Here is a 26,011-nt window from a genome sequence, read left to right as displayed (position 1 = left end):
CGGGCCGATCCAGCCCTGAAGCGATCCCCCGCCTGCTGCCCTGCGCTGCCGGGGCTCATCCGCCCCGGGGCGACCCCGCTCCACCGCCGCTCCCGGTGCGCCCCTCGGGTGCTGGTCTGACCCTGCAGCCATGCCCTGGCCTCGCGGGGGCTGGTGGGCTCCGCGCCCCCTCCAGGTGATCCCCAGTGGGGCCTGCACCCCCCGAGCAATCCGCGGTGCCCCCTGGGTGATCCTCCCTCCGGCCCAGGGCCCTGCATCCTGCCCCCGGTTCCCCTCCCAAGGCCCAGGTCTCTCCCAGACTCCTCCCAGGGCCTGGATCTGCCCCCCGGCTCCCACCGGGATCCCCCCGGGCCTAGATCCCCCTGGATCCCCGGGCCGTCCCTTGTCGCTGGGCCTGCGGCCTGTCCCCGGGCGGTCCCCTCGGGCCCGCGGCCCGGCTCCCTCCCCAGCGCCCCGCTCCCAGGCTGGTGTCCCCGCTGAGGCCTCGTACCGGCTCCCCCCCTGGCATCTGCGGGGATTGTTCCCCTAGAGCCCCCCCGTTGAAATATCCACGCCCCGGTTTGTTGTCCCTCCCCAGGAGGGCCCCGATCGCCCCGGTCCTGTGGAGATCCTTCCCCAGAGCTCCACAGATGCGCACCCTGAGCCCCTCGCATCGTGATCACAGAGCCACAGATCCTGCCTGCCTGGGGACGGCCTTGGTGGATCTGTGGCATCTCTTCCTTTGAGACCCCGTTTTTTGAGGGAGTGACCCCCCCTCTTGGGAGATCCCTCGGAGCCCTGTTGGTTCAGATCCCCCTGGGCCCCTCCCCTGGGTCTGTGGAATCCTCCCACCCCCCCTCAGGGAGATCCCCTGAACCCTTCTCCTTTCAGATCTGTGGGGATCCCTCCAGGTCCTGCCCCCACCCCAGGGACATCCCCCCAAACCCTTTTTCCCTGCCTACATCTCCTTTTCTCCCCCCGCCCGCAAGGGGTGGGGTTGTGCCACCATTAAGGCTCCCCCTCCTCCAGGGTCTCTGGGACCCCCCCCCGCCTCCACCTCCTCTCCTGTTACCCCTGCCCTGCACCCCCCTCCAAGGCCCCTGCAGACCTGGCAGGGCTGGGTGTGGGGGGATCCCAGCACCTCGTTCATCTGCGGGGGAGGACGTGATGTGGGGGCCCCGCCAGGGTTGGGGTCCGCCCCGGTGTGGGAGTACCTAGCGGGGTCTCCCTTTGCTTGCAGACCGAGCGGGAGTGATCTCGGGAAGCGAGGGAGCCGGCGGGGACCGTGCTGGGCGCAGGCAGGTGGAGGATGAACGGCGAAGCCGAGTGCCCTGCAGACTTGGAAATGACAGCTCCCAAAAACCAAGGTGAGGCCCCCCTGCCACACCGGGGGTCCCGCGGGAATGCCGCCGCCGTCACATTAAAGGAAAAGTAAAAACCCCACGGTGGCACTTTTGTCTGAGGGACGGAGGCGCCGTGGTCCTGGCCGTGCCGGTGGGGCTTTGTCTGTCCCGGCGCCGGCTCTGCCGTGGGGGTCGCGCAGGCGCGTGCGGGTGCTCGTACCTCGGCCCCGGCAAAGGGCGGCCACAAGCTCACGGCGTCTGGGGTGCTGGTGGTGGGTGGCTGGCGTTTTGGCAGGGGGCACTGGCACAAAGAGGTTCTGCCTTCACCGTTCACATCTGGGCTGCATTAAAAGCCGAGCCGTTACCTTGGGCCTCCGGCTTCCAGACCCTGAGATGACATCAGAGGTTCAGCTTTTATTGGAAAGGGGGGAGGAAAACAAGAAAAACCAGGCGTTTTATTTGGGGCAGCCTGTCTAGGCAGCTGGGCTGTGCTGCCCCCCCACCCCCAACTGCCCCGAGTGCCCCCGCGGCCCGGGGGCGCGGTCCAGCCCCTCTCGCCCACCCGGTCCCGCTTTTCCTTCCTTGCCACAGTCGGTTTCTTGCCCTGGGCGAACCCGGCTGGAGCACGTGTCCTTCCCGGGTCTTTAGATGGATTTAATTACACCAGGGCAGCTTTCCTAATATAGACCTGGCCCGGCCGATGCCAGGAGAGCTGGGGATAAATTGGTCCCAGGGCACAGACAACCCCATTCATCTTGGCAACTGAAATCCGCGATTCCGGTGGTTTTCGGCAAACCCCGGACAGACGGAGTGGGGATGGAGGGACGGGGGGCTGAACGTGGGGTCCCCCTTGTCCTCACCCTGCTGCCAGCCAGGGTTTGGGTGGATTTCCACCGTTTCTTCTGTATTCCTGTGGGCTGTGGTTGTTTGAGCCATCTGCCAGCAGCAGGGTCATGCAGGGCCAAAGGTCTTGAGGTGTTTGCACGTTGGAGGGGGGAAACTGAGGCACGGGGCTTGTTGATGGGGGCAGTTAGGGAGTCCCTTCAGGCAGCTCCAGGTGCCCCAGCCGTCTCCTGGCAGCGGCGCGGGGCTGGGGACGCCGCGAGAGCCGGTCCTGTGCCCTAGAGCCGCGGCTGCCCGGCCTGGGCCGGCCGGCCGGGGCCGCGTGGGCGTGCGGCGCGGGGCCTGCTCCGCTGGCCTGTGCCCTTTGCGCTCCCGGGCCGCTGCTCCTCCCCGGGGCACCCGGCTGTGCAGCGCGCCCGGCGCTCTTCTGCCCATCGGGGCGGGAGCTCGGAGCCCGGCAGAGGAGCCCCCTCCCGGCAGCTTGTCGGTGTGGGAGCTGTGAATGCTCCCGGCATTTCGGGGGATGTTGGGTGGCGTAACCGTCACCCCTGTGCTGTCAGGGACCACGCTGCAAGACGGGGGCTGTGCTGGGTTCTGTGTGCCCCTGCTTTGTGGTCTCTGAGCTTTGACCTTGGCAGAGGTCAGCATGGAGCTAGGTGATGGCAAGGCTCCCTGAGTTGAAGGAAACGCGGTGCTTGGGGGTTTCCCGTTGCTCCGGATACACCTTTTCCACTTAGAAAGTGGGTTTCCCTGTTTCCTCCTTGGCTGGAGAGCAGATCACTCCCGTTCTGCTCCACAGGGCTTCGCTCCCATGCGTAGGAAATAACCTTGTGCTCCCGTGCAGCAGAGCCACCACCTTATCTGATGGTGTTGTGGGGTGAGCGAGTCTCTGGTTTGCACTGAGTGGATTTTCTAGCTTTGCCCGGATTGTTTTGGCCCGCAGAAAGTTGCTCTAGGGTGATGGAAGCGGGCATGTCCCTTTGATCTTTAATCTCGAGAGGCAGCATGTGGGGATTATGTGTCCTGGCGTGTGGTGCGGGGCTGCGCGCGGGAGCTGCAGCCCCCGTCCCGCCGGGGGGGCAGCCGGGCCCTTGCTGCCGCTGAGCCTGTTTCTTTGTGCTCAGACCGCTGGTCTCAGGAGGACATGCTGACTCTGCTGGAGTGCATGAAGAATAACCTGCCCTCCAACGATGGAAGCAAGTTCAAAACCACCGAGTCCCACCTGGACTGGGAGAAGGTGGCTTTCAAGGACTTTTCGGGGGAGATGTGCAAGATGAAGTGGATGGAGATTTCTAACGAGGTAACCGACAGCTGCATGGGGATCAAAGGGGTCTGTTTGGGAGGGACAGAGTGTTCCGGTGACCTCCCGGCGCTGTTTGAATCGCTCCAGTTATGTGCCCCGAGTCCTCGGCCGTTCACGCCGACACCATCTCGCTGCCGCCGGCATTGCGAGCCCTCGGGAGGCGCTGGGACGGGTCGTTTGCGTGGCGGCATTACCAGACCCTGTGGGTTTGTGGCATGCTGAGTGTGGCTTGGTGCTGAGCAGGGACCTGCCTTGTCCCCTGCCGGCAGCCCCTTCACATTTGTGGCCCTTCGTTACCTGCAGGTCAGGAAGTTTCGGACCCTCACAGAGCTCATTATGGATGCTGAAGAGCACGTGAAGAATCCTTACAAGGGCAAAAAGCTCAAGGTATTGGGCAGGAGTTGGGGTCAGGCTCTAAAGGGGGACCTTGGCTTGCCCAGGGTGGGGGCTGTCACCCATGTGGCACTGCAGACCCGTGTGGCTCTGCCACCAGAGCCCCTGTGGGCACCTCACTGCCCGTAATCCCTGCACCGCCTGCCCAGGGCTCCGGAGGCCACGGGCTCTGGGCCTGGGCCAAGTCCAGGGCACATGTAACGTGGCCGGCTGTACTGGCAGCCTGCGGCCAAGTTTAGCACAGGGGGGCTGTGAGGCTGCTGTCCTATTCCTGGCCTGCCGGGTCGGGTGGGGTGCTGCTTTCGGCTGGGTGGCCCCAGGGAAGCCGATGCTTGGCCACCGGCTGTCCCCTCCTCCTGCCTCAGTTTCCCCTCTTGCAGCACAACCACTTTTGTGCAACATCTCTGGGTGGCTGGAGACTGCTCCGGCGATACCCAGCCCTGGATATTGTCATTCCTGGAGCAGGAAGCCCTTGTTCCCAGTGTTTTTCCCCCTTGCCTGCGAAGTGGGGATGTTCCCATGCCAGGGAGCTGGGTCACCAGTGGGGCTGGGTGCAGGCAGGTCTCCAGTGCGGGGGGAAGCTGCGAGCCGGCGGGGTTTTGCTGCGCCCTCTGCAGTGCCGCCGGCTCCACACTCAGTGTGTGCCACTGCTGTCTCCCCAGAAACACCCTGACTTCCCCAAGAAGCCACTGACTCCCTATTTCCGCTTCTTCATGGAGAAGCGGGCCAAATATGCCAAGCTTCACCCCGAAATGAGCAACCTGGATCTCACCAAGATCCTGTCCAAGAAATACAAGGAGCTTCCCGAGAAGAAAAAGGTACAGGGGGAGTCAGCAAGCCCCTTTCTGTGTGTGCCTCTGTGCGCTGGGCTGTGCCTGCCCAGCCCGCCCACTAAAACCAGCAGAGCCCAACCTCCGCCTGGCGAGGGTTTAATGCAGCTCTCTGGATTCCGGGAGAAACCTCGGTGCTTGTTTGGTCCTGTCAGACCAGTAAGACTTCCTTTCTTTTTCCTGTCCTGGTTCCCAGGATCCGTGGGTTGGAGGCTGGCTGGGTCTGTCCGTTGGTCCGTCTCTTCCAGACAGACCCGGATGGTGACTTAGCCGTTGGGTGGATCTGTATTTAACGCTGAGGTTAAATCACACACCCCGCCGTGGCCTCCCTGTCAGAGTGAGGGCTGGGGGTCAGGCTCTGCCCTGAGCTGCGAGAGATGCTGGGGGAGTGCCCACCTCCCCCCCAGCTCCGGAGTGGCCCTGGGCTTGGCCAGAGCCCAGCAGGCATTTGGGTGCCCCAGCTCTCGGTCCGGGTGGGCTTGCCACCAGCAGGAAGGGTCCAGGACACAAGGTCCTGCTGTGTCCTCTTGCCCAGGGCTGCCCCCCCTGCAGCAGAGAGGGAGATTGTGCCTCTGGAAACCCTCAGCTGGGAGCTGCAGGACCAGTCTGATGGGCTGGGGAGCCCCCGAGTCCCTTTGGCATGCTGGGGTGCCCAGGGGACAGGGCCGACAGGGGTGTATCTGCCTGCCCGTTCCCAGTGCTGACATCCCTCTCCACCTCCCTGGTGGCTTCGTGTCCCCAGATGAAATACATCCAGGACTTCCAGCGAGAGAAGCAGGAGTTTGAGAGGAACTTGGCGAGGTTCAGGTGAGCAGGCAGCCCCTCCGGACAGAGCCAGGCCCCCTCCTGAGTGCAGCTCGTGCAGGGAGCCCCGATGGGCACTGTGGCTCGAAGGCAGAAGGGAAGGGAGGATGCTGGAAAAAATAGAGCAAGGAGAGCGTGTCTGAGAGCAGCCCTCTGGCCGGGAGACCCGGCGATGTGGGGAGGGCAGAGGACCAGCTGCACTCGGGGGTTTGGGATCTGCAGGGGGAGGACAGGAGCCCTGCCGCTGGCACTGTGGAAAGCTGAAGTGACCACCCTGTTCCCCCAGACCTCCCCTTTGACCCTGGTCACTGTGACCCTGGGTGGATCTTGGTGCTCCCAATGACCAGCCACTGTTCCAGGAACACCCGGCCCAGCGCATTAAAAGAGGGGCAGACTCAATTCCCTCTTAAAACCCTCCTGCTGCTTTTGAGGACCCCCTAGTATCCCGGCCCACGGAGGCTCAACCCTGCAGTGACAGTCACCCGAGTGGGGAGGTTTAGGGCGTCTCTCCTTCCACCTGCACCCTCCATAATGCTCTCCCTTCCCTGACGGGTAAAGGGAAGATCACCCAGATCTCATCCAGAACGCCAAGAAATCCGACATCCCTGAAAAACCCAAGACCCCCCAGCAGCTGTGGTACAACCATGAGAAGAAGATCTACTTGAAAGTGCGTCCAGATGTGAGTACGGTGGGTGGAAGTGCGTGTGAGTGTGAGTGTTGAGGGGTCCTGTACCCCGCTGCTGGGGGAGGAGGAGGGGGAAAGAGAGAAGCATTTTAGCGGGGGGGATGGGATGGAAGACGCTGCTAGAAGCTCCCAGCAGTCTGGATGGAGGTAAGAAGGGCTCTGCACATCTGGAAGAGGCTCTGGGGGACACAGGCCGCATTTTTTGCCTGCAGTCGGAGGGGTGACCACAGCCTGAGTCAGGGCAGGACAGGTTTCCAGCACAGACACCCACCTCTGGCCATGCCCCGCACTCGCACGCACCCCCTTCCCGGCCGCGAGCTCGGCTCGCAGCCGCCCCGTGGCCCCAGGCCGGGGCTGCCGGGACAGGACGGCAGGCCACGCTATTTTTGCCTTTTTAAATTTTTTTTCCCCTCTTCTTTTTTTGGATTTTACCCCTCTGCCCTCACCTCTGGCTTTGGGTTTTCAGGCCACCACGAAGGAGGTGAAAGAGTCGCTGGGCAAGCAGTGGTCTCAACTCTCGGATAAAAAGAGGCTGAAATGGATTCATAAGGCCCTGGAACAGCGGAAGGAGTACGAGGTAGGGAGCAGCCTCACCCGTTCCCCTCCACACTTGCCCCTACGTTCAGTCCAAGCCACCGGCAGCCGGCCAGTTTCACCCAATAGCCAGTGTGGGGGTTCAGGCAGGTCCTCGCAGGTCCCTAGTGAGTCTGAGCCCTGCCTCCTCCAGCTGCGTCTGGGAAGGGAGAGTGGTCCCAGGGAGATGGTCAGGGCAGTGGTTGGCTTCTCTTTCCTCCTCCTCCGGGCCCCAGCCAGGCGGGGACCGGAGCCCCTCTGCTGACCGCTCTCCGTCCTCCGCAGGAGATCATGCGTGACTACATCCAGAAGCACCCCGAGCTGAACATCAGCGAGGAGGGCATCACCCGCTCCACCCTCACCAAGGCCGAGCGCCAGCTCAAGGACAAGTTCGATGGACGACCCACAAAGCCACCCCCGTGAGTGCTGCCCCTCCCCGCCTGGGGGTCCCTCTCTGAACTGTCGCTTCAGGCTCTTGGCCAGCTTGCTCAGACGCTGGCGGCTTTGCCTGCCTTTGAGACCCAAGTAATTCCTGAGATCGTGGGCATGGGCTGTCAGTGACCGCATTAAACTGGTCCTTAAGTATACATTAAATATAAACTGGGAGAGAATCTGAGCGAGGTCTGTGGTGCTGCTGCACGCTCTGGGTTAGGGGGTAATCCAACCCCTGGCTTCCCTAAAACGCAGACACCTCTGGCACAGCACCTCACTGCTTAGTGCAACCCGGATTGCAGCTGGGAGGACCTTGTGGGGCTCCCAGCACCCAGTCAGCTCTGCAGAGGGGATGTGGGCGCACAGGTTGTCCCTGACACTGGGTCCCTCCATCGGTTGCAGGAATAGCTACTCCCTGTACTGTGCAGAGCTGATGGCCAACATGAAAGACGTACCCAGCACCGAGCGGATGGTGCTGTGTAGCCAGCAGTGGAAACTGCTCTCCCAGAAGGAAAAGGATGCGTACCACAAAAAGTGTGATCAGGTGAGTGGCCAAGGATGGACAGATGGGTAGTCAGGCAGGTGGACACCAGTGCTGTGGGGAAGGAGAAGCAGGATGGGAGAGCTTGGGCTACAAGTCCCGCTGGAAACGAGCCCCTCACCCTTCCTCAGTGCCTGTTCTTGTCGTCTTGGCCACCAATTTCTCCTTGGGCCTCTGACTCCCCAGTCCCCGTGTGTGGGACCAGCAGATGGGCCGCGTGGAGGATGCTGTCGCCGGGGGGCTGAGCTGGGCCGGGGACTGCACGGGGCAGGGATGGCGTGGGGGATCTCTCTGTAACCACACGTCTCCATCTCCCTCCAGAAAAAGAAAGATTACGAGGTTGAGCTCCTCCGCTTCCTGGAGGTGAGTGACGCGGGTGCCCCGACCTCGGCTGCGGCTGCGGGTGGCAGCGCGTTGCTTCCTTCCCTGGGCCGTGGGCGGGGGAGCTGCACCAAGGCCGGCACTGTGCTCCGTCCCCAGCCAGATGTGACACAGCGTCAGCTGCGTCTGCAAGCGCAGGGGGTGGAAGATCCAGGGGTGTGCTCAGATCTAGGCACCTGCCCACCCTGCCTTGGTGGAGAGGAAGCAGATGAGGCTGAGCTGGGGAGGGTACAGTGCTGGAGAAGGGGGATGTGGGGGTGACACAGGCATGGGAACCCTCGGGCTGCTCACCCAGGCTCGCAGTGTTGGCCCTGGCTGGGCTGGCTTTTGGATCAGGATAACCGAGTGCATTAGTTCCCCCTCCTCAGTGTCCCTGTTCCCTGATTGCATCAAAGCCTCGTTAGCATCGGGCCGTCTAACCATGTCTCTCCTCTGGTGCCACCAGAGCCTGCCCGAGGAGGAGCAGCAGCGGGTGCTGGGTGAGGAAAAGATGCTGGGCAGCAACCGGAAAGGGGCGACAAGTCCTGCGTCCAAAAAGTCCTCGCCAGAGACTGGCAAGGTGAGAGCGGCAGCTGCAGAGATGGGGCAGCACGTACCGGAGACAAGGAGTGGGGTTGCTGGCATCTCAGGGTGCTTTGGGGTTTCATTCCTTGGTTCTTTCCCTGTGTTTTTCCTGGGGTTGGAGGCGGCAGTGCAAGGCAGGTCCCTCCGTGTGCTCGTCCCCACCCACGGCCCCGTGTCCCTCCGCAGGCCAGCTCAGAGAAGCCCAAACGGCCCATCTCTGCCATGTTCATCTTCTCTGAGGAGAAGCGGAAGCAGCTGCAGGAGGAGCGGCCGGAGCTGTCGGAGAGCGAGCTGACCCGGCTCCTGGCCCGCATGTGGAATGACCTCTCCGAGAAGAAGAAGGTTGGTACCGTTCCCAGCCCTTCTCCTCCATCCCTGTCTCCACTGCTCCATTGGGCATCTCCAGCAGCGCCGGGGACGCTGCCTGTCCCTGTCCTGCTGCAAGGGGCTTTGCTGCCCCCTGGGCACTGCAGCTGGGGGACGATTGTCCCCAGGAGCGTCACGGCACCGGCGAGCTGTCACCCAGGTGCTGGTGTTGACACTGACAGGGGCTGCCGGCCCTGCCAGCTTCGGAAACCCACCAGCCTCAGAAACCTTGCAGGGCGCTCAAGCCTCAACTTAAAGCCTGGATGGTTTTCCTGGTGGGGAGGAGCCCTGAGATGTGGGCGTGTGTGGTGGGGGCTGTGGGCGCTGCTGGGGGAAGCTGCAGCGTCCCGCTGCCGGCCCTCCCGCTGCTTGGTGGCGGGGGCTTGTGCTGCCCCCCCACCCCGCCGTGCGCCCCTGCACAGGCCAAGTACAAAGCGCGGGAGGCGGCGATGAAGGCGCAGTCGGAGAAGAAGCACGGCTCAGATAAAGAGGAGCGCGGGAAGCTGCCCGAGTCTCCCAAGACGGCCGAGGAGATCTGGCAACAGAGCGTCATCGGAGACTACCTGGCTCGTTTCAAGGTGAGGAGTGGGCAGGGACAGGAGCTGGCGCTGGGATTGTTGCTCCCCCCAGCAGGAATTGCCTTGCACCTTCTCCCGTGCTCCCACACCCTGGGCAACTGGTTAGGGCTGGGAGTCATGGGGAGGGGAGGGCTCCCAGCAAGAGAGCGAGTGCCCTGTGGTCCATGGGGGAACTGGTGGTAGCACCCTGGTGTCCTGGTCTTCTTGGGTGCATCTAATGTGGGGTGGGGGTCTGGGCTGCAGAATGACCGGGGAAAGGCGCTGAAGGCCATGGAGGCTACTTGGAACAACATGGAGAAGAAGGAAAAGCTGATGTGGATCAAGAAAGCAGCGGAGGATCAGAAGCGATACGAGGTGGGTCCGTGCTCCATCCTGCCCCTCGCCGTGCCCGTGGCTGGCACTGCCCGTCTCCCTGACCCCTCTTTCCCCTCTGGCTCAGAGGGAGCTGAGTGAGATGCGGGCCCCTCCGTGCTCCACCAACTCCAAGAAAATGAAGTTCCAGGGAGAGCCGAAGAAACCCCCCATGTGAGTAGCTGGAGTCTGAAAAGTTGGATCTGTCTGCGCAAACGGGCTGGCGCAGAAGAGACCGGAGCAGCCCTGGGGCGCGGGAAGCGCGGGCTGGACCGTGCGGCGATGGCTGGTGGTTACTGTGGGCTGGTGGGCACTTTGCGTTCCGTCTGATCCAGTCTGCGCTCCCCCCTCACAGGAATGGTTACCAGAAATTCTCCCAGGAGCTGCTGTCAAACGGGGAGCTGAACCACCTCCCGCTGAAGGAGCGGATGGTGGAGATCGGCAGCCGCTGGCAGCGCATCTCCCAGGGTCAGAAGGACCACTACAAAAAGCTGGCAGAGGAGCAGCAGAAGCAGTACAAGGTGCACCTCGACATCTGGCTCAAGGTGAGGCCCGAGCCTCCACGCCTGGTCAGGGGCACGGGGGGACTCTGGGGGCAGTTGTTCTTGGGGTGCTTGGTGTGGTTTCTGCTCACAACTCTCCTCTGGGAACGACCATCTCCAGACCCTTTTCTGGCCCATTTTTTTAACATAAAGGGCCTTTAAAAATAAATGTGTGGGGTGCCAGAGTCTCTCCCCCTGCACCCGCCGCCCTGCGCCCTGACTGTCTCCTCTGTCTCCGCAGAGCCTGTCACCCCAGGAGCGGGCTGCCTACAAGGAACACACTTCCAATGTAAGTGTCCGCCGGCCACGGCCGTGGGGGACCTGGGGCTGGGCTGGATCAGCCCTGGGCGAGGCTGGGCGGGGGGCAGATGGGCCGAGCTCAGCAGGGACGCGCCCCTGCGGCAGCTTGGTGGGGCTTTTCCACGCCGGGCACCGGGAAGGCAGCGATCCCAGCTCTGCAGCTCTGAGCGGTTTTGCTTTGTTACCCCTGCAGAAACGCAAGAGCATGGGGAAGATCCGAGGCCCCAACCCCAAGATGAAGCCAACGATGCAGTCCAAGTCGGTGAGTGCAGGGCGGCCGCGCTCTTCTCTGGGGACACCCAGCACCTCCTCCTTGGGGACAGTGTCCCAGGGCTGGCCCAGACCCCTCGCTCAGACATCCCCAGTGATTTCTGCTGCCTGCCCTTTCCTTGAGACAAAAAAGCAGGGGCCCTCCCCCAGTCCGTGCTCAAAACCCCGCCCCGGTCTCGTTTTGCCTCCTTGCAGTCGGAGGCGTCTCCTGGCTCCCCAGGGGCCGTTTTGGGGCTGTTTGTAATACGAATGGGGAAAAGCTCCTAGATGAGGTGTGGGGCAGGAGCTGCCTGATCCCACTCGGTGGGTGGAGGAGCCCAAAGGCCGGTGGCCACGGATGGGCCGGTGCTCCCATGGGTGTTGCTGTGCTGGGGTGCCTGCCCGTGACCAACCGCCTCCCGCCCGCAGGAATCTGAGGATGATGATGAGGAGGAAGAGGAGGAGGAGGATGATGATGAAGATGAGGATGACGATGATGACAACGGCGACTCATCAGAGGAAGGCGGCGACTCGTCGGAGTCCAGCAGTGAGGAGGAGAGCGAGGACGGGGACGAGGTGAGGCTGCGGCGTGTGCACGGGGAGGGCAGCGGGGCCGTCGCGGGCCCCGCTCTGCTCCCGTTCCACTCGCCTGTCCCCCGCACCCTCCTCGGGGTTGGGGGACGTCGCACCGGGCTCCGGCAGAACCGCGGCTGAGGAGCTCCTGGGCGCAGGGGTCACGGGAGGCGAGGGGAGTGGGTCTGCGCGGTGTCCCGGGGCGGGCGCGAGGAGCAGCGGCGGGCGCAGGCAGGAGCAGTGGCGGGCGCCGAGGTGGGGGCTGCTGGGAGCCCCCGAGAGCAGAGGAAAATCTCCCGTCTCTTTCCTGGTGGAGATACTGAGTCTGGTCTCGGCTCCGTTTGCGCCAGTGCCATTGCCGAGTAAGTCACCAGAGCCAAAGCTTTACACCGGTGCAACTGAAATCAGAGTGTGCTGGATGGCGCTGGGGCCAGGAACCGTGTCCGTGCCTGGTGCTCGCCACCGCGCAGGTGAGGTGTCCCACCCCCTCGCTGGGCTCAGCTCTCGCCTCTTCCCTCCCCGGCTTTAGAGGGGGGAAACTGAGGCACGAGGCGGGTCGGGTACCTACCTGGGGTCGGGTAGGCAGTGGCAGAGGTGAGGGCAGGACCCGCGCGCTGCTCCGGCACTCGCCCCCGCGGCCCCCAGCCTGAGCCCTCACGAACTCGCTGTGCTGCGCCCCCCTCCACCTCCGAGGGGCTGCGACCCCCCGTGCCGCAGCGGGGAGGGGAGCAGGGTGCGAGGCGGAGGTGGTGGGTGGCAGCCGGGGTCCCCCGCCCTGCCACTGACCACCCCGTCCTGTCTGCCACCCCCAGAACGACGAGGATGACGAGGACGAGGACGACGAGGACGAGGACGACAACGACTCGGAGGGCAGCAGCAGTTCCTCCTCCTCCTCGGGGGATTCCTCCGACTCCGACTCCAACTGATCCAGCCAGGCTCTTAGTAACGTCGTTTGGTTTCTCGGTTTTGGTCCCAGATCTGCCCCACACCTCTGCGAAAGCCCTTCCTCCTCCTCCTGCCCCCGGCGGGCTGCAGCCCCCCGGGACCCCCCAACCGGGGAGCGGGGGCTGGAGGGACCCTCGGCCGTGCTCACACTACAGGGGGGAGCCGGGGGCTGCTCTGCCCCTGGGCAGGGGGAGAGGAGGGGGCACCCCCGTCCCTCCCCCCCACCCCTTTATTGTCCCCTTACCAAGGGAGGGGAAGTGAATTTATTTTTTTTGAGATTTCGTTACTTTTGGAGGGTCGCCTCATCCTCGCCCCTTCCCCCGCCCTCCCCACCAGCTCCGGACGTTACGGAAACAAAACAGAAACAGGAAAAAAATTCACGCCCCCCTCCCCCCTTTTTTTTTTTATAAACCCCCCCCCACAAATGGAAAAACCCCAAAGCGCGACCCCGTGGCGAAGACCCTCCCGTCCCCTCCCGTCCCGCCCGGGCGCAGCGGGGGCCCAGCGCTCAGGACTCAGACTGGGACGACGTCTCTGCCCCCCCCGCACCCCACGGGGCCCCCAGCCCCCCGAACCTCGTACAGTGTGGAAGCTGCACCGGGACTCGGCATCCGCGGCGCGGGGAGCGCCGGCCGCGGGCCGTGGCCCCGGGCTGGGTGGGGGGTGCGTGTGAGTGTGTGTGCGGGGTGGGGGCCCCGGGCCGCACGCTTCCCCGCCCCGGTCCTGGACGCTCAGTGTGACCAAGGGGGGGGCGCTGCCGGCCCCCCCGCGCTGTTGTTGGTGGTTGTTGTGCCGTTGTATTTTATTTTGTTCTTTTTTTTTCTTTTTATAAAACGAGAAAGATCCATCTTTTATTTTTCTTCCCCCCCATCCCCCCGTTTTCCTCCATCTCTGGTGAAGCTGCTCCTCTCCCTTCGCCCGGACCCCGGGGAACAGGGCTCCCCTCTGCCTGGTTACCCCGTTTGCCCCCCCAGGGGTCTCTTGCCCCCCACCCAGTGATGCTGTAAATATTGGTGCGGTTTGGGTTTATTCTGGGGGGTCAATACCCCCATTCCCGGGAGGGCGTTGGGGCTGTGGGGACTGGAGGGGCTGGGGGGGCTTTGCGGTGACTGTCTTGGCCCCCCCCGTTTTTTTTCAAGCAGACACAAGCACCAGCAATACCACAGCACCTCCCTGCAGGGTTCCCGCCCCCACCCGTGTGTCCCCCAAACACGCCTGGTGCGGTTGGGGACCCTCAGCCCCCCACTCTGTTGGGGGGGACACATAAGGTTTGTCCCTTCTGGTCCCCCCCGTCCTGTCCCGGAGAGGAGCTGGGCTGGGGGACAGGATTTGGGGGCCCCAGGGAAGGGGGTGGGGGCGCCTGCCCTTGCTCCCCCCAGGCTGGGGAGGCTGTGGGGACTTTTTCTCTTGTGTGCTTTAATTTAGCCATTTTTCTCCTTTTTTCACCCAAATCTCACCTCAGTGGGGGGCGGGGGGGACAAGCTGTGGGTTATTGGAGTTTTCTGGCTGTACGGGGGGGTCCTGCCCCCTCCCCCCCCCCCAGCCATGGCCTCCCTGGGTTTGCTGCTCTCAGCCCCCCCCAAGACCTTGAGTTGCCCCAAAACACAACCAGGGACCCCCCCAGTGCTGGGGGAGGGGGCACAACACCCCATGTCATGGCCTCGAGCCTCAAATTGGGCTGAAAACCACCATTTTTGGGAAATTGCCCCCAAGCCCAGGGTGTGGGGGGTGAGCCTGGGTATTCCCATACGGACAATCCCCCTGGGGCCCCCCCAGGGCCCCAAGAGACCCCGGGTGGCGGGTCCCCCCGTGTCCGTCTGTCTGTCCCTCTGTCTCCTCCCCCCTCACCTCCGTTTGGGGTTTTCCTTTGATTTTCTTCCCCATTTTTAGTGCCCCCATCCCCTAAGGGGAACTCGTCCCTTTTTCTGCTGAATGTACCCAGCACCGTTGTGTTTTAGTGGATGTGTTTTTAGTACCAAAAAAAGACAAAAAAAACCCTTTTTTTTTTCTGTTTTAAAAAAAATAATAATAATTAAAAAAATAATAAAAAAGAAAAATTCTTACAGCGCTGACAATTGGGGGAAAAGGCGTTTGCGCTGCAAGAGGATTGAACCTGAGTGCATTTTGGCACTGCCACACAAACCCGGATCCTTTAGATGGAAGTTCTTGTGAATTACATTAAAAAAACAAAAAACAACAAAAAAAAAATCATCTTTTTTTTCTAATATTTAAAGAGTGTTTTTGTAGGTTTAAAAAAAAGACAAAAAAAATTTAAAGCCTCCCACCTCGGCATCTGCAGGCGAGCGGGGCGCCGCGCCGGCTCCGCTTCCCTTCCGTCGTTGTTCTTTTGAGGTTTTGTTTGTTTCTTTTTTTTTTCTTTTTGTATAATAAAGTGAAAAATAATGTTTCTGTTCTCATGTCATTACTATAAAAAATAAAACTTTAGGAAAAAACCCGCTAGTGCCAGGAGTGTTTTTCCCCCTCGCGGTGTGGATCCTCGGGGCCGCCGGGGGATCCTGCGGGTCGCTGCTGGGGCGTGCACGGGGGATCCACGGGGATCTGTTGGGATCGCTGCTGGGGATCCGGGAATGGCGGGGTCCGTGGGGACGGGCGCGTTCCCGGGGCTGGGGACGGGGTGCGGGACCGGGGGTCCCTGTGGAGCGCCACGGGCTCCGCCCCGCCCCTTCTCGCCCCGCCCCTCTCGCCCCGCCCCCGCCCCTCCGTGCCCGCCCCCTCCTCCGCCCCGCCCCGCGGCCCTGCGCCCTCCGAGGTGTCGGCGCCGCGCGGCGGCAGCGGTGACGGCCGCTCCCATTGGCCGCGCCCCGCACGGCGCCTTCCCATTGGCGGCGGGCGCGGGGGCGGGCCGTGCGCGCGCCGGGTGCGGCGCCCCGCCCCTCTCTCCCCCCCCTCGGGCCGCCGCCGCCGCCGGGCGGAGGGAGCGCCAGGCCCGGCCCGCCCCGCGCCCGCTCCCGCCCCGGCCCGGCCCTGGCCCCGGGAGGGCGGGCGGCGCTGCCGCCGAGCATGGCGAGCCGCCGCCTGGCCCCGCGGCGGAGCGGCGGGGGGCGCTGACCCGGCCCCGGCGGGCCCCCCGCGCCGGTGAGTGATCGACCGACCCCTCCCCTCCCTCCCCGGCCGCCCGGCCGGAGCTTCCGCTCCCGGGGCCCCGCCCCGCCGCGGGGCCCTGCACACCGGATGGGGGCCCGTGGCCCTGCCCCCGTCCCGAAGGAGCCCGGCCCCCCCCGCCCCGCGCTGCTTTGGGGCCCCCGGGACCCCGATCCCGGTCCGGGACGCTCCGCGGGGCCGCCCTCCCGCATTCCGAAACCCCTGGGATCCGCTCCTGGGCCGCCCCGGCCCTGTGAGGGGCCCCCGGGACTCCTTCCCCTCACCCGCTCTCCAGCTGCGCCCCCTTCCCAACGCCCCCAGTCCCAGCCCGATGCGGCCCCCGGCTCTGGCGGGGGGGTCTCGGCCGCGTCCCCGCCGCCCGGGCTGCATCCCCCGGGGGGGCGGGCGGGGTGCAGCCCCCCCCAGCCGGTCCCTTTTGTTCGGCTCCTCCAGGCCTTGCCTGCGGCGGGGGGGCTGGGCAGCGCCAGCGGCCCCCCCGCCCCGGGCTCTGCCTGCACCACACCGGCCTCCAGCGCGGGGGGGCCGGGGTCCCGGCGGGACGGGCGGGGGCGGCGCAGCCCGGGGCCCACGGCAGCCGCCGTTTTCTCTTTCCGAGGCACAGGGAAGCAACCCCGGGCCAGGCCCGGAAGCGGCTGCTGGGGTGTGTGTGGGGAAACGGGGACCCCCCTCCGGTCCCCCCGCCCCGGGGGTTGCGTTGGAACCCCCCCATGGCAACGGGAGGACTGAACCGCTGGCCGGTACCTGCCGGTTGTGGGTGCTGGCGGGGGTGTCCGGACGTGAGCCCGGGCCCGCCCCTGCAGGGCTGCTGTTGGGTGGGCTCGGGAGCTCGGTGGGACACACACAATGGTCCCTGTCCCTGCCCTGTCCCCTCCCTCCATCGGCTCCAAGGGAGAGTGATGCAGCAAAACCCACCGCCCTCCCGTGGGGGTCCCCCCGAGTCCCCTGTGCGCGTTGCTGGGGGTGTGTGGGGGTCCCGGGGGGCTGCCGGGGGGCAGCGGGCACATCCCAGACTGGCCGAGGGCGGGGACCGGGGGTGTCCCCCCGCGGGGCCGCAGGGAGAGGCCGCGTTGGTCCCAGGGCCTGGGAGCGGCCGCCCATCCCGGGAGGAGAGGCCGTCCTGCTGGGGCCGGGCGCGGGGCTGGGCTGGGACCCTCCCCTCCCTGCCCGCGGGGGGGCTGCTGCCAGGCTGGGGACCCCGTGCCCCCTGTTCCTGGGGGTTTTAACCCAGGCCTCTGCCTTTCAGGGCTCGGAGGCGCCCCCGAGGTCCTGGGCGCTGCCCGTTCTCCGGGGCGTGAGTGGGATTTTTGGCGGGTGGGTGGGGCGGTGCTGGCTGCAGGTGAGGCGCCAGCGTTGTCCTTGTCACCCCCAGCGAGACCCCTGCGTGTCCTGTGCTATGAGCATTCAGTGTGACTTCTCCGCGAGTAGTTGCAAATGAAAATGGAGGATATGTCTTTGTCTGGCCTGGATAACAGCAAGCTGGAGGTGAGTGGCCCCTGGCACTTGTCCCTCTGTCCCCTGGGCTGTCCCTCTGTCCCCCCCGGGCCCTCGTCTCTAACGCCTCCCCCCGCCGCCCCAGGCCATCGCGCACGAGATCTACACGGAGCTGGTGGAGGATGCGTGCCTGGGGCTCTGCTTCGAGGTGTACTTCTTCCTGGACGACACGGACCCCGACAGCATGAAGGACTTCGGTGAGGGGACAGGGACACGCGGGCAGTGGGAACACAGCGAGCGGCCCCCCCGGTGCTGCCGGGAAAAGCCACGGAGAGGTTGTGGGAGGGTCGGTTGTCCCCAGGAGCGGGGACTTGGGCACAAGTGGTGGCCCTGGTGTCCCCCCAGCTGTGCTGGTGCTGCCAGGGTGTCACCAGCCTGTCCCAGAGGAGCCATTTTCTAAACCATGAGATGCACTGAACCCCAGAAACGCCCCGCGGCATGTAGCTCCGCCCTAGGGGAACATGGTGGGTTGGGGGGACGGGAGGGACCCCCCTGGCTGGGTTCAGCCCCTGAAGCCAAGCTGAGGGTCTGGGAGGGGACTGGTGGCCCAGGGGACCGCACAGAGGACAGGGGCATGGCCAGGAGGTCTGGGGGGGCTGATGCGTGTGCCCCCCGCAGAGATCGTGGACCAGCCTGGCGTGGACATCTTCGGGCAGGTGTACAACCAGTGGAAGAACAAGGAGTGCGTGTGCCCCAACTGCAGCCGCAGCATCGCTGCCTCCCGCTTCGCCCCTCACCTGGAGAAGTGCCTGGGCATGGGCCGCAACAGCAGCCGCATCGCCAACCGCCGGTGAGGGGTCCCTGAGGCGCGGGGCTGGGGGCTCCCGCGGTGCCCTGCCTGGGGACACGGCGGGACAGACCCCGGCTGTCCCTGACCTGCCCCCCCCGCAGGATCGCGAGCAGCAACAACATGAACAAGTCGGAGAGTGACCAGGAGGACAATGACGACATCAATGACAACGACTGGTCCTATGGCTCCGAGAAGAAAGGTGGGGAACGTGGGGGGGTGTCCCACCACCCTGCAAGGCATGGGGGCCACATCCCAGCAGTGGGGGTGGAGGCTGGGCTGGCAGCACCTGCTGCAGCCATTGGGGACAAATGGCACCAGGAAAGGTAAAAGTCGTTCCTTCTCTGTCTGTCCCTGTAGCAAAGAAGAGGAAATCGGACAAGGTGAGGGGTGGGAGACATGGGGTGGGGCGCACAGCGGGGCGTGGGGTTGGGGACACGGGGACACCGCCGTCCCAACACCCGCTGTCCCCGCAGAACCCCAACTCGCCCCGCAGGTCCAAGTCCCTGAAACACAAAAATGGTGAGTGGGCGGGGCTTTCGCCGCCGGGGGGGCGGAGCGTCTCAGAGAGGGCGGGGCTTGCGGGAGCCCTGGCGGGAAATGGGGCGGGGCAGGCGGAGGGGGTGGGGCGTGTCGGGCGGGTGGGGCCTGGCTGGGCGGGGCGCGCGGTGGGCGGAGCTTGTTCAGCGGCTGGGCGGGGACACGTGGGGCTGCGGGCGGGGCCTCCGCGACCCTCTCCCCCCTCACCCCCTCTCCCCCCTCACCCTTCTCTTCCAGGCGAGATCGGCGGGAACCCCGATCCCTTCAAGGTGAGCCGGGGCAGGCGAGGTGTCACCCAGTCCCTGCTCTGGCCCCCCAGCCCTGACACCACTCTCTGCCCCCACAGTACAGCAGCTCGGCAGGGATCAACTACGAGACGCTGGGCCCTGAGGAGCTGCGGACGCTGCTCACCACGGTGCGTGGCCGGGGCCCTGGTGGGCGCAGGAGAAGCCCCGGCCCCATGGGATCTGTGGGCACTGGGACTCGTGGGATCCTCCCTGGCTCAGCTCCATCCCAGCGGGGCTAGATCCCAGGCTGGGACTGGGGACAGTCATGATCTGAACCTGGTGACAGGGATGTGCCGGAATCCTGCACCCGCTGGGCACCAGGTCCTGATCCCAGAGGATGTGGTGGCTGCTCTGTTTGGGGGGCAGGACAGCACGGGGAGGTTGGGGGTCGCTGGGGCTGGGGTCACAGTGGAGCGTGGCCTGGGGGCCACATGGCTGCTTCTGCGCCTGCTCACCTCTCCCTTCTCTCCCCAGCAATGTGGGGTCATCTCCGAGCACACCAAGAAGATGTGCACCAGGTGAGAGTGTCCTGGGCTTTCCTGGCTGGGTGTGGGGCTGTGGGGACCTATGGGGGGTCCCCAGGGTGCCTGGATCCCTGTGGGAGCTGGGGGGGAGAGAGCAAAATGCTCAACTCGGTCCTACATCTCCTCGGCCAGGTCCCTGCGGTGTCCCCAGCACACGGATGAGCAGCGGAGATCAGTCCGGGTTTACCTCCTTGGTCCCTCTGCGTAAGTGAGCACAAACAGGGTCCAAAACGTCCCGGGGCCACCGTCCCAGTGTGGGGACAGGGACGAAGCTCTGCCACCCAGCGCGAACAGACACCGGGGGGGCTGCACGGGACACCCAGGTCCCGAGTGAGGGGTGATGGGAACACGGGTGCTTCCTGGGGGGCTTGGAGGGCTGGGATTGGGGTCGAGCCCCTGGCAGCCCCCCTGCATCGGAGGGGGCAGCACTGCAGGCCCCATCCCCCCTGTCCCCGGGGACCCCCGTAACGTCTGTGCCCCTCCCGCATCGCCTGCGCCAGGTCGCTGCCGGAGGCGGAGGGCAGCGTGGAGAACGACAGCTTCGAGGTGGCGGAGAGCCAGGCCATCATGAGCCGGCTGCAGTGGGACGGCTCCTCCGACATCTCGCCCTCCGACTCGGCCTCCTCTAAAGCCAGTGAGTGTCTGGGGTGGGGGCAGATCCTGCAGCACAGCCCCCTCTGCAGGGGCAAACCCAGGGACTTGGGCACCTCCTCAGCACGGGAGGGGACAGACAGACAGACTGCGGCTGTCCGAAGCCACCACAATCCCCAGGGTCGGGGGGGCCATCCCCTAGTTTTGGGGTACGTTTTCCTCGGTGTGGATTGGTGGGGGGGATCTCTCTGTTTTGGGGGAGCTCCTGTGGGCCCAGCTGTTCCCCAGCACCCTGTCCCCCCATCTGCTCCCTTTCCTCCCCAGGTACAAACAACTCCGAGTCCCGCAAGACCAAGAAGAAGAAGCCCCACCTGGGGCTGGTGAGCGGCGCCCCCGGACTCGGCTCCAGCAAGAAGAAGAAGCCCAAACCCCCCCCGCCCCACACCCCCAGCATCTACGACGACATCAACTGAGCACAGCGGAGGTGACGGGGTGGGATGGACAGACGGGCAGGGGCAGCCCCTCCCACCCCTTGATTTGGACACAAAGCGGGTACCTGGGGTGCGCAGCATGGAGGACTTGGCCATCGCCGCTGAGGGGAGGTGGGGGCCTAGATTTGGGAGCCCCTGTTTGCGCCCCCCTTCCTCCCGCCCCGGTGCCTCTATTTATTCTGTGACAGTTTTTGTACGTGGGGCTCCCCTCAGGGCTGCGAGGGGGTGTCTTGCTCAGAGGTGGGGGCACAACCCCCTCCCCCCTTCCCACCATCCACCCAAAAACTGGCTGCGCCCCCTCCCACACTCACTCTGCTGGAGCCCAGTGGCGTGGGGGGCACCTGGACCCCCGGGCAGGTCCGACATGGGTGCTGGGGGGCGCAGATCCCTCCTGCCCTGCGGTTTGGGGCTGCTCCCCCCGCCCTGTGCCCAGGCCAGCGCTCACTGCTTGGGCTGGCTCAGGACGGGGGGAGCATCTGGGGGCTCCTGCTCAGAGGAGACAAGCGGGGACCCCCAACCACCCCAGATCTGCTGCGGGGGAGTGTTTGGGGCCTGTCCCTGTCCCTGGGGGGTCCTGCATGCTGAATCCTTCGTGTCTGGGGGGAATACCAGGGGAGGACAGAGCTGCCGTCACATCCCCTGCCCCAGCTGGGCCGCCCCGACCTGCTGGGAAATGTGCTGTACCCCCACAGAGCAAACTGGGGGGACAGAGCCCCCATCCCCAGGCTGGTGGCCCTGGGGCAGGGCCGTGTCCCTGTCCCCACGTGCCTGGGGACCCCTGGCAGCTCTGGTTGGTGTTTGTACCCCCGTGGGCTCCAGTCTCCAGCCTGGTCCCCCTGTTGTACCCCCCGCTGTCTGACACCCCAAGTTCAGCTGTATGTCGGGGGGGCTGCTGTTCCCCCTGTGCTGTGGTGGCATGGCCGGTCCTTTCTAGGGGTCTCGCGAATTTTGGTGCTCTCGACTCTGGATTCACTATTGTTCTAAATCTGCTGCTAAAGGCGAGTGCTGTGGTGGGACGTGGGGGTGTCCGTACAGTGCCCTGGGCACCCCACACTGCCGGGGGGGCCCAGCTGTGAGGTGACCCCCCCACTCCCTCCCCACTGCGCTCGGCAGTGGCTTCTGGCACAGCTTTGGGGCGGGGGGGGGCGGCCCCCGGAACATGCCAAGCTGGCCTTTGCGTGCTCCGGGGACAGGGGTCCAGGCACCCAGAGACATGGGGGACCACCCTGGGCCCGCCCTCAACTGCCTGGGGAGGGCACAGTGACGGGGCTGGCAGGGGGACGCAGCCTGAGCCTCTCTAGCTGCAGAAGTGCTGCAATTTGGGGTCCAAGGGCTGTAATGGGGGTTGGAGGTGTCCTGTGCCCCCCCCCAGGTCCGTGTCCTCCCCCCGGCAGACCCAGTGGCCATCCGAGGCCCCCCAGGCTGGGAGTTGTGTTTTTGGCACGTTCTCCATCCCGTACGGGCAGCTGAGCCGTTGTGAGGTCTGTGTGTCCCGTTCGTGGGTTGTGGCTGCCCCTGTAAATAAAACTGCATCTTGACTTGGTACCGGGGGCTCACGGCTGCACGGCGCCGGTTTAACGGCGGGTGTCCGGTTAAGCGAGGCCGCGACGCCCCTCTCACCGCCCAGCGCTCCGCTCCCCGGGGGGCTGTGTCCTGGGGCCCTGTCCCGAGGCGCGGGGCGGCGGAGGGCGGCGGGTGCCCCGCGGGCGGGAAGGTGCCGGGGCTGGCGTTGAACCGGGAGGACAGTGCTGGGGGGCACAGCCGCTTCTGGGGCCAGAGTCCGGCTCAGAGAGGGGGAAGGACGCACCGAGCTCCCGCCCCCCGGCTCCGGTCACCGTCCCCCGGCAGTGGCGGGGGGGGCGGCTGCGGCACCTCCTGCCCGAGTCCCTAGTGCCTGTACAGCCCGAAGGCCGGGAAGCTGCGCGGGGCGGTGACGCCGATCAGGGAGCCGGTGGCCGGGGAAGAGCTGCCGGTGGTTGACGCGGCGATACCGGAGCGGCGCCGGCGGGCAGCACCGGGCGCGCGGCCGGGGGCGGGGGCAGTGGATGACGCAGCTGCCGGTGACGCGGAGCGCGCGCAGCGTCCGGCGCTGGTCCCGCAGCAGCTGCCCGCGGGAGACGAACCGCACCCGGCTCTCCTGGCCCGGGAAGAACCTGCTGCGGAGAGACGGAGGGAGAGCTCGGGGCGCGCACGAGTGACCCGGGGCCGGGGAAACCCCCATCCTGAGCTGGAGGGGGCCGGGCCGGGGCGATGGCAGCGCTGCCCCGCGCCGCCCTGGGCTCAGCACCCGCTCCTGGGCAGGCTGAGAACGCCCCGCTGCTCTCGGGCAGGGAGGGGCAGCGCCCCCCGGACGTACCTCTGGAGCCCCCCCACGGTGTCCTCGGGCCGCACCACGGCCACCTGCTCCGTGTCCTTGAGGAACCTGAACCGCACGGTGATGAGGCCGGGGCCGGGCGGCCCCCCCGGGGCGCTGCGCTCCGGGCCGGGGGCGCCCCCGCCGCCCCCAGCTCCGCCGCCGCCCCCGGTCCCTCTTCCTTCTTCTCCTCCGGGGGTTCGGGGACTCCGGGGGCCTCCGGCGCTTCGGCCGCCTCCACGGGCCCGAGCCGGATCACGGCCGCGTCCCCGCCCGCCACGATCGCTCCCGGCAGCTGGTGGCCGCCGTCAGCCACGTACGTGGACACCCAGGCCAGGGCCAGGGCGAGCACCAGCGCCGCGACACCGGCCGCCAGCGCCACCGCGTCCCCCGGGGCCACGGGGCCGGGGGGCCCCGTCCCCAGGGACTCCATCCCGGGCTTTCGCGGGATCCGGGTCCCGCCGCCGCCCACGCGCCGGACGCGTCACGTCACAGCGCCAGCGCCGCCGCGGCGGGGAACAGGAGCCAGCTGCCGGCGCGCGCGATGTGCGTCACGGCCAGCTGGGCGTGGCCCGGCGCGCGGTGAGCGCGTACAGGGCAGGAGGGCGGAGCGCTCAGGCCACGCCCCCACGCCGGCCGCAGTGATGGGCGGGCCACCGGTGGAGGGGCGGGGCCGCGGGGCGGGGCGGCGCGTCCCGTGTCTCGTGTGCGCCCGGGTCCGTCACCCCAGCCCGGCCGGTCCCGGGGGAAGGAGACGCCCCGGAGCCGCCGCTGTCACAGCGTTTATTGTCCGCGGGCGCGGGGGACCGGGCGGGGCTCAGGAAAGGGTCCCCTGCAGCGGCAGCTGCAGGTAGCGGCGCAGCGGGGGCGGCAGCGACAGCTTGGGGACAGCCAGGTGGCAGCGGGCGCCCAGGTGCCGCCGCACGGCGCAGCGGGCCAGGTGCTGCAGGCGCCGCGGCTGCCCCGCCATGCGCACGGCCGAGGTGTAGAACTCCCGGTGCTCCTGCGGACAGACGCGGGGTGAGCGACAGGGCTGGGAACGGACACGGGCTGAGCGACGGCGCGGGGCGCACACCGGGGACCCCGTGTCCCCTCACCTGCCACAGCTCCGGGGGCACAGCCCCCACCCAGCTCTCGGCGGGGGGGATGCGGTCGTAGGCGTTGAGCACAACCTCCAGCGCCGGCGGGTGCCGGCAGCAGAACTTCAGCATCTGCGGGCACAGCCGCGTCACCGCGCTGGAGGACGCCGCGGCCCCGAGCCCCCCCGATCGCTCACCTTGGGGTGCACGGGGCCGGCGCCGTGGTCGAGCAGGAGCGCGATGGTTTCCTCGGGGCGCTGGTGCCGGTACTCGTCGACGGCGTGCAGGGCGCAGTCCAGCGCCGTGTACCCGGCGCAGTTGGGGACGGTGGCGTCGGCGCCGTGCCGCAGCAGCAGCCGCGCCAGCCGGCGCTGCCCGTTGCCGCAGGCGTTGTGCAGCGGCGTGTGGTCTTTGCGCCCCGCGGCCCCGGGGTCGGCCCCGGCCGCCAGCAGCCGCTCGGCCACCCGGCAGAAGCGCTCGGCGTCCTCGGGGCGCTCGGCCGCGGCGCAGGCCGCGTTCAGGGGGGTCTCGCCCTGGCGGCTGCGGCGCGCGGGGTCGGCGCCGTGTCGCAGGTACAGCTCCACGTGCGCCACCAGCCCCTGCCGCGCCGCCACGTGCAGCGCCGTCACCTGCCGGTCCCGCGTGGCCAGGTTCACCTGCGCCCCGTGCGCCAGCAGCAGCTCCGCGCACCTGGGGGGACACGGGTGAGCCGGGGCTGGGGACCCCGAGACCCCCGGGGACCGCGTCACCCCCCCCGGCGCTGCGTTTTGGGTGGGGCTTGGCTGGAGGAGAGGGTGGGTTTATGTTTAAATGTTTATGGAGGGGTGTGGCTTGGGTGGGAGGCGGAGCCTATCATGCAGATGAGGGTGTGGGCGGAGTTTGTTTCCTGGGTGGGGCTGGCATGCAGATGAGGCTGGTGGTGTGGGCGGGGTTTGCTATGCAGATTTATGGGTGTGGCCTAGCTTGCATACGGAGTGGGTGGAGCCTGTCGCGCAGAGGAGCCCTTGGACAGGCCCGTGCAGAGCTGGCGGGGGCGGGGGCGTGGCGCGGGGGCGTGGCTGTACATGCAGATGAGGGGCGTGCCGCGGGGCGGGGCGTACGCGAGGCTGTCGGGCGCGGTGCAGAGGTGCAGCGGGGCCGCGCCCTCGGCGCTCAGCACGTTGGGGTCGGCGCCGAAGGCCAGGAGCAGGCGGGCGCAGTCGGGCCGGGGGGCGGCCGCGCAGTCGTGCAGGGGGGCCCGGCCCCCCACCACCGCGTCCACCTCCGCCCCCCGCAGCAGCAGGTGCCGGGCGCAGTCGCTGTAGCCGCGGCCGGCGGCGATGCGCAGCGCGGAGGTCTGCTGCCGGCGGGGGCTCAGCACCCACAGCCCTGCCGGGGGGGGAGGTGTCAGCTGGGGGGTCACCCAGGCCTGCCCGCCCCTCCTCATTTCACCAGACCCCCCCCCCCCCCTCGTCCCCAGCCCCAAGGGAGCTGTTGTGCACCCAGTGTCCCCCAACCTCCACCCGAGCCAGGAAAAGCCCGGGGGGAGCAAACTTGGGATCACCTCCCCCCCCCCATCCCAAAGGAGAGCAGCAGCCAACCCTCCACCCCGTCCCCAGGAGCTGCAGCCTCAGCCAGCGCTCCTCCCCCTATTACTTTGCAGTGAAGGGACCCCCTCCCCGGCCGTGCAGCCCCAGCCCCGTACCCTGCTCGGGCTCCCACACCAGCTCCTCGCTGACCGTCTCCATGACCAGGTTTGTGGTGGTCTCGTCCTTGAAGATGCTCTTGATGCGCAGGAGGTCCCCGGTGTACAGGGCGTTGTGGACCGCGGGGTCCCGGCAGTACTGGGGCCGCCGTGGGGGCCGGGGGGGCTCCGGCAGGAACCGGCGCGTGGCCGATTCCCGAGCCAGGGCGCGCCGGCGATCCTCCCGCTCCAGCAGCTCCCGCTGCAGCCGCAGCGAGCGGAGGGCGGAGGAGCTGAAGGCGAAGGTCTCCTGGGCCATGGGCACCCAGGCAGCTGGGGGGCAGCGGGAGGCTGGGGGGCAGCGAGCTGCCTCCTGTGCCGGACGGGGGTTATAAATAGGGCTGTGCCCCACCACAAATGCTGAATCAAGAGCTCAAACCGAGCCGCCCTATAAATAACTCCCCTTGGGAGGTAAACAGGGTCATGTTGGCGCAGGGCTGCCAGGGC

The 26,011-nt window shown here is 66.5% G+C and overlaps 4 protein-coding genes across 12 annotated transcripts in view; 2 read left to right on the top strand and 2 right to left on the bottom strand.

Annotated features, from left to right (window-relative positions):
• UBTF (upstream binding transcription factor) overlaps positions 1–14,980 on the top strand; it is a 16,915-nt gene extending 1,935 nt beyond the window's left edge. For 5 of the 8 annotated variants that reach the window (XM_082070687.1, XM_082070689.1, XM_082070688.1 and 2 more), the window contains 21 exons: positions 1,220–1,346; positions 3,290–3,465; positions 3,772–3,855; positions 4,524–4,679; positions 5,434–5,498; positions 6,054–6,174; positions 6,647–6,757; positions 7,039–7,172; positions 7,588–7,729; positions 8,048–8,089; positions 8,553–8,666; positions 8,858–9,013; positions 9,460–9,615; positions 9,859–9,969; positions 10,055–10,140; positions 10,322–10,511; positions 10,750–10,797; positions 11,002–11,070; positions 11,487–11,633; positions 11,981–12,100; positions 12,443–14,980. In XM_082070687.1, coding sequence (XP_081926813.1) covers positions 1,289–1,346; positions 3,290–3,465; positions 3,772–3,855; positions 4,524–4,679; positions 5,434–5,498; positions 6,054–6,174; positions 6,647–6,757; positions 7,039–7,172; positions 7,588–7,729; positions 8,048–8,089; positions 8,553–8,666; positions 8,858–9,013; positions 9,460–9,615; positions 9,859–9,969; positions 10,055–10,140; positions 10,322–10,511; positions 10,750–10,797; positions 11,002–11,070; positions 11,487–11,633; positions 11,981–12,100; positions 12,443–12,556 — 2,400 coding nt within the window. In that variant the 5' untranslated portion in view covers positions 1,220–1,288 and the 3' untranslated portion in view covers positions 12,557–14,980. The remainder of the gene's footprint in view (positions 1–1,219; positions 1,347–3,289; positions 3,466–3,771; positions 3,856–4,523; positions 4,680–5,433; positions 5,499–6,053; positions 6,175–6,646; positions 6,758–7,038; positions 7,173–7,587; positions 7,730–8,047; positions 8,090–8,552; positions 8,667–8,857; positions 9,014–9,459; positions 9,616–9,858; positions 9,970–10,054; positions 10,141–10,321; positions 10,512–10,749; positions 10,798–11,001; positions 11,071–11,486; positions 11,634–11,980; positions 12,101–12,442) is intronic. The other 3 variants (XM_082070690.1, XM_082070691.1, XM_082070692.1) reach the window with 3 other exon arrangements.
• Positions 14,981–15,529: 549 nt separating this feature from the next.
• Positions 15,530–21,954, top strand: ATXN7L3 (ataxin 7 like 3). Its single transcript, XM_082070885.1, has 13 exons — positions 15,530–15,671; positions 17,068–17,180; positions 17,275–17,386; positions 17,808–17,979; positions 18,081–18,178; positions 18,337–18,359; positions 18,453–18,498; positions 18,754–18,785; positions 18,863–18,931; positions 19,278–19,321; positions 19,460–19,531; positions 19,828–19,961; positions 20,243–21,954. Exons 2-13 carry the CDS (start codon positions 17,130–17,132, stop codon positions 20,389–20,391), a joined length of 1,002 nt encoding a protein of 333 aa, XP_081927011.1. The 5' UTR covers positions 15,530–15,671; positions 17,068–17,129; the 3' UTR covers positions 20,392–21,954.
• A 342-nt stretch (positions 21,955–22,296) lies between these two features.
• On the bottom strand, positions 22,297–23,195 carry TMUB2 (transmembrane and ubiquitin like domain containing 2; the record flags this gene model as incomplete). The annotated part of the gene is given in 4 exon segments (XM_082070987.1): positions 22,297–22,369; positions 22,371–22,730; positions 22,766–22,892; positions 22,895–23,195. Coding segments are annotated over 4 exon segments (861 nt in total).
• A 333-nt stretch (positions 23,196–23,528) lies between these two features.
• Positions 23,529–25,909, bottom strand: ASB16 (ankyrin repeat and SOCS box containing 16). Of its 2 annotated transcripts, XM_082070843.1 has the most exons (5): positions 25,526–25,909; positions 24,942–25,209; positions 24,039–24,531; positions 23,860–23,973; positions 23,529–23,765 (listed from the first exon to the last, which is right to left on the bottom strand). In XM_082070843.1, the coding sequence occupies exons 1-5, from the start codon at positions 25,821–25,823 to the stop codon at positions 23,580–23,582; spliced, it is 1,359 nt and encodes a 452-aa protein (XP_081926969.1). In that variant the 5' UTR covers positions 25,824–25,909; the 3' UTR covers positions 23,529–23,579. The 2 variants fall into 2 exon arrangements, with proteins under 2 accessions (XP_081926969.1, XP_081926970.1); XM_082070844.1 differs by lacking the exon at positions 23,860–23,973.
• Positions 25,910–26,011: the final 102 nt, after the last annotated feature.

This window comes from Streptopelia decaocto, assembly GCF_964273445.1.
Source record: "Streptopelia decaocto genome assembly, chromosome: 22".
Taxonomy (NCBI): domain Eukaryota; kingdom Metazoa; phylum Chordata; class Aves; order Columbiformes; family Columbidae; genus Streptopelia; species Streptopelia decaocto.
The sequence above is the reverse complement of the archived record's forward strand: the minus strand, read 5'-3'. Positions and strand labels throughout refer to the sequence as shown.

Bases quoted from the DNA above. Each gene is read 5' to 3' on its own strand.
- ATXN7L3 (XM_082070885.1), top strand. From the start codon at position 17,130: ATGAAAATGGAGGATATGTCTTTGTCTGGCCTGGATAACAGCAAGCTG. The intron at 18,360-18,452 runs GTGAGGGGTGGG...CTGTCCCCGCAG, and splicing joins AGAAGAGGAAATCGGACAAG to AACCCCAACTCGCCCCGCAG. The intron at 19,962-20,242 runs GTGAGTGTCTGG...TTTCCTCCCCAG, and splicing joins CTCGGCCTCCTCTAAAGCCA to GTACAAACAACTCCGAGTCC.
- ASB16 (XM_082070843.1), bottom strand. From the start codon at position 25,823: ATGGCCCAGGAGACCTTCGCCTTCAGCTCCTCCGCCCTCCGCTCGCTG. The intron at 25,210-25,525 runs GTACGGGGCTGG...CCCCCCCGGCAG, and splicing joins GGTGTGGGAGCCCGAGCAGG to GGCTGTGGGTGCTGAGCCCC. The intron at 23,766-23,859 runs GTGAGGGGACAC...GTCTGTCCGCAG, and splicing joins TGCCCCCGGAGCTGTGGCAG to GAGCACCGGGAGTTCTACAC.